Raw genomic sequence first — 5,108 nt, 5'->3', positions numbered from 1 at the left:
CAGGTGCTGCAACGCTGCCCAGCTGTAGACGCCGCAGCCAACGCTTGGTGGCAAAATGCTGCGTGGCTAATTTCTTGTAGTGAGTAATGCATTGCAGTATCTAGGAAACAGAGAGATGGCAGAGTACATACATACTACTCCCTCACTGAAAATACTTGTCGTGGGTTTGAACTAAAACCACGACAAGTATTTTGGAACGGAGGGAGTATGAAACATCAAGCAAACTCAATCATTTTAGTTCCTGGCAGCAAGGAATTGGTGTTTTTCACGAGTTATTACAGAAACAACAAACAATGAAGGATAAGATGCAGTTGCAAAGAAATTAAGAGCTGTTGATACCATCACAGTACCATAGGACTCACTACAAATAATTAGAAGCGTGCACACTTACAATGTATAAGAAATTAATATGATATTTAATTACCGAAGGAGGTTGCCGATACTTTTGCCAACTGGGCTAAGCCCGTTTTCATTAATTGATCAAAATAACCAGTTCATTACAAATTTACAATACAACAATAGAGGGAATGGAAATGAAGATAGCAGGTTTGGGCACTAATAGGAAACCCGCTGCTGAGTGCTGCTCTCGAGCACCCACTACGGGGCAAAAACCTATTAGCACTACCCAAAAGAGTCTAGAGCAGCATGACAGAAAAATTAAAGATTACAACAAAGTACAGACCTCCAGCAGCAGAAGACAACGGGAGGACACAAAAAGAGCAAGACTAGGCACGGAGCTCTAGGACATGCTTCATCTTGTTGTGCATCTCCTTCTGATCCCAGTCATCCTTGAAGCCCTTGTGGAGGTACAACATCCAGAGCTTCTTGAGAGATCCAAGGGCTTCGATGCCACAAGGGACCATACTCAGCTCCGAGAGTGACACGATGTAGATCCCATCAATGCATGGAATGGCGCCCTCTTTAATCTCCAGTTGCTTGACATCAGGCATGTTCTTCAAGACAAGTGTCTTCAGCTCAGAGAAGCACCCAGCAGAAAGGACCAATGTACCTGCACTGCTCACCCTGTTAAGACTGAGATAAGTGAGCGCTGACAGATGAGATGACAACAGCTGCAGCGGGTCTTCCGTCCCCAGATTGCACCAGCTTAGAGCCAGATACTTGAGATTCTTTCCATGGTCCTTAAATATTGGGCACTTGAGTGTCCCAGCAGCCCAGCCGCCTCTGATGATCAGTCTATGAAGCTTTTCAGACGTTGGCTTGAGTGCTTGGAAAGAAAGTGTCTCCTTCTCATCACATGCACAGAGAAGTAAGCTGGAAAGTAGAGGCATATCTGAGAGGGTCTTGAAAAGGTCATCACAGTTAGATGCATTGATGTCATCAATCCATACAGTCTGCAACTTGCTCATTTTCTTCAGCTCTAGCGACAAGTCTTTGCTGGCATGGACGGTCTCAAGAGTTTGCAGTTCTTTAAAGTTGGAAATCATTTTCGGTGCTTCCACTCCGACAAAGTACCTGAACTGCGCCTGCTTCTCATCAGCAAATCTGTCAGCTAAAAGGTGCTGTAGCTTGGCAACCTTCACAATTCCAGGTGGTAGCTTTTCTATTCTTGTTTGCTTGACGTCCAATGTCTCCAGGTTTGAGAGTTTTTCAATAGTGTCTGGCAGTGACTGAACATTTGTGCGCCTTAAGCCAATGTAGCGGAGATTGAACAGATTCCCAATGGATACTGGCAGTTGGTTGATTGCAGAATCTTGAAGCTCGAGAACAGTAAGGTAGCTGGATCCAGACAAAACTGAGGAAATCATGCTGGTGGAGGATGAAGTTGCCCCAAGCGAGATGACGGTCCGGAGTCGTGGAAATTCCACTTCTGTAGCAACTGTGTTACTGTCTCTCCAACCACATGTTGAAAACCGGCGAACTTCTTTATCCACACGCATCATTTCGCCTTGATCATTCGCGGAACCAAACCTCTCCTCTTTAGCAATAACCAGGGCCAGGTCTCGGACAATGTCATGCATCTTACATTTACTAACCCTGAAGAGCTCATCCCTCTCCACAACTTCCAACATATTCCGACCGATGAGTTCCATGAGATTCCCCTCAGCCACTTCCTCCGGCGTGCTGTTATCTTTCTTCATCGCAAACCCTTCAGCAACCCACAACCGCACAAGGTTCTCCCGTGACATTGCATAGTCTTCAGGGAACAAGCTGCAGTACAGGAAGCAGTTCCTGAGATCACCTGGCAAGTCATGGTAGCTCAGATTAAGTATAGCTTGGACATGGTTATTTGCCTGTAGTTCGCTCCGGAGATGATTGTACATGTGATTCCAGGCATGCTGTGTCGGCTGCTTCGTGGACAATAGGCTGCCAGAAGATACAATGGTCAATGGCAGGCCATGACACCTCTTAACTACATCACCAGCCACCTTCTCAAGTTCCGGAGGGCACTTGCGGTCTGGGGTGTTGTGGAAAGCCCTTGAGCAGAATAGCTTAAATGACTCGTCTCTACCCAATGGCTGGAGTTGTAGGCGACGGCTCACTAGAGCAAGAGCCGCAACATCTTCCCTCCGTGTCGTGATCATAACACGGCTTCCTTGGAGACCCTGAAATGCACTGCACATCAGACTATATGCTTCTGGATTCCACACATCATCAAGCACGATCAAGCACTTCCTATCTTGCAGTATCTTCTTTATCGCCTCTTTTAGCTCAAAAACATCAGGTTTGGCGTCCGTCCTAAGAGGTGACGGCGGCGGTGACTCTTGTGTGTGTTGTTGTATCTTCGTGAGCAATGTCTTCAACAAATCACCTACATTATATGCCCGTGACACCACAATCCAAGCATGAGCATCAGGGAAGTTGGCTTTCTCCCGATCATACACATTTTTCACAAGAGTTGTTTTCCCCAAGCCTCCCATACCAGAAACTGTAATCACTGTGTTTTCTTTCTCATCGGTGGCCAGCCATTCGGTCAACTTGCTCCTGTTTTCATCAATTCCGACAAGATCCTCATCACTAACACGTTCCAGGAAGCAGCCTCCACATCTCTGCCTATCAATCTCTACATGCTCATTTCTTATGGGTTGGACTGTGTTGCTCCAATAAGTAGGCAGTCCTTTGACCTGCCTGATCTCATCCTCTATCCGTATAACTTCCTCAGCAATTTTACTGAAGACCTTTATATGGCGTGAACCTCTGAAGATGTACCGATGTAGGAAGCCTTCATCCTTGAGCTTAAGAGCCTCATAAGAGTACTTGTCAATCACATCCTCGACATGGTAGGCCAGCTTCCTCACATGTCCAATCCAACCCCTGACGACATTGTTGCTGAGATGTGTTGTACCCAAATCTTGAATTACATCATTCATCGTCTTCAGTTCTATGTCGATTCTTTTAATCTTTGCTGGCAATTCCTTCAGATTATCAACCTTCGTCGACAGCTTGTCAATGACAGCCAAGACAGCTTCATTCAAAACGACTGTCCCAATCTTTGACACAGCGAGAAGTATAGCCTCAGCCATTCAGTTCTGAAAAAACAGCAACACCAAACAAGTTATATCAGTTTCAGCTTGGGCATAATGTGGCATATTGGACAAAACGTGTCAGATTGTGTTTATAAAGAAGGCTAAACACCACAATATTGTTGCTTAGTATTTAAATCGTTTTAGCCAATTTGATGAACTGAGCTTAATTATCTTCTGCTCATAACATGTCCGGCAACAACCTCTATTGTACTCTCTTTTATTCTCGACAAAAAAGAGCATGGCTCCCAGCTTTCATTTCACTGAAAACCAATATGGTCATACAGCCAACAGAATTATTCTCCTCCACTGTGCTTTTGTTTAACCATGCTAACCATAGAGGGACAAACCGAAAGATGGATGTGATTTCCTTTCCACACAAAGAACATAGCTTTTTACACATCACGCCATCCTCCGTGTGACCAGTGGGCACAGTACAGAGTACACACAGTAACCTTATCCAGAAAAACTGAAATCTCTGATGATATTAGGCATGCTTTAAATTTAATATCACAACTGCAATATACAGAAGTTGCCTCATTTCAATGAGGTTACTACTCATCATGAGTTTTATGATCTAAATCTTTATACAATAATTATTCTTTCATTACTAGATGGACCATGCGGTGTTGCACACAACCATGATACTAGATTGTGCGAGATCTCTTTCCATCAGATCACAGGATAACCACTAAAGAAAGACCCCAAAATTCAAGGAGAGCATAAAGCCACCTTACGGTTCTACAGGGCATAGCAATTCCACTCAGTAACACACACACAAAAATGAGTGAAGAAACATCATCTATATTAGTCACTAGACTACTAGTGCTTGGCACAGATTGGTGGAAAACCTGTCCTCTGATGGTTTACCACCATCCGATGGTTGATGGACCCAAATCAGCGTGCAAGGCTGCAGCAACGACGACATATATGAGGAGCAGTTGATGGAGGCTGGTTACCACGCAATCTGCTCTGCAGTTCTGAACCGAGCTCCGTCGGAGTCCGCCCGCGGTCTGCCTCCCGGCCGTCAAGCCGCCGGCCACCCTCTGCTTCAGCTGCAGTCGCCGCGGCCACCTTCTCGGTTCAACTGTAGCCGCCGCCGCCGCCGCCAGACCGTCGCCGGTCTGGTCGCCTGGGCGGCAGGGAGTGGTGACTAGGGGGAAGAAGGCAGGACTGCACGAGGCAGAGGAACGGCGAGCGGGGGAGGGGTGGAGGGGTGGAGGTGGATCCATGGGCGGAGCGGAGCTTTGTAGATTTGGGGATGGTTTCTTGGTTGGAGTGACCGACGGCGACGGAGCAGTGGCTTGACCTGAACTGGGTCGTCGGGGTGACGACCTGCGGCCGCGTTCCTGGCAGATTCTCTGTTCCGCGTCCAACGCGCGGAACAGACGCGGTTTCCCTCGTTTTCTTGTTTTCTTGTGCTCTCTTTTTCCCCTTCAGTTTCATTTTTTATGGTTCAGTTTTCTTTGTCTTTCAAAAAAAAATGATTCAGTTTTCTTTAGCTTTTCATGTACCAAAAAAAAGTGTGAACACCCGTATAAAATACTTCCTCCGTTTCAAAATAGAAGATGGCCCAACGGAGGAAGTACATGCAAACAGACATTTTATAATGGAAATCCTATCTGG

At 46.1% G+C, this 5,108-nt stretch overlaps 1 protein-coding gene across 3 annotated transcripts; it reads right to left on the bottom strand.

The window, feature by feature from the left end:
* Nucleotides 1–440: 440 nt before the first annotated feature.
* Nucleotides 441–4,843, bottom strand: LOC125543227 (disease resistance protein RPM1-like). Of its 3 annotated transcripts, none has more exons than XM_048706508.1 (2): nucleotides 4,334–4,843; nucleotides 441–3,488 (listed from the first exon to the last, which is right to left on the bottom strand). In XM_048706508.1, exon 2 carries the CDS (start codon nucleotides 3,480–3,482, stop codon nucleotides 726–728), a length of 2,757 nt encoding a protein of 918 aa, XP_048562465.1. In that variant the 5' UTR covers nucleotides 3,483–3,488; nucleotides 4,334–4,843; the 3' UTR covers nucleotides 441–725. The 3 variants fall into 3 exon arrangements, with proteins under 3 accessions (XP_048562465.1, XP_048562455.1, XP_048562473.1); XM_048706498.1 differs by having other exon boundaries at nucleotides 4,442–4,843; XM_048706516.1 differs by having other exon boundaries at nucleotides 4,445–4,843.
* Between the last annotated feature and the right edge of the window lie 265 nt (nucleotides 4,844–5,108).

This window comes from Triticum urartu, chromosome 1 (genome assembly GCF_003073215.2).
Source record: "Triticum urartu cultivar G1812 chromosome 1, Tu2.1, whole genome shotgun sequence".
Classification (NCBI taxonomy): domain Eukaryota; kingdom Viridiplantae; phylum Streptophyta; class Magnoliopsida; order Poales; family Poaceae; genus Triticum; species Triticum urartu.
Note: the sequence above shows the minus strand (reverse complement) of the source record. Positions and strands in the feature narration are given on the sequence as shown.

What these genes read in the sequence shown, in the direction of transcription:
- LOC125543227 (XM_048706508.1), bottom strand. Translation starts at nt 3,482, where the DNA reads ATGGCTGAGGCTATACTTCTCGCTGTGTCAAAGATTGGGACAGTCGTT.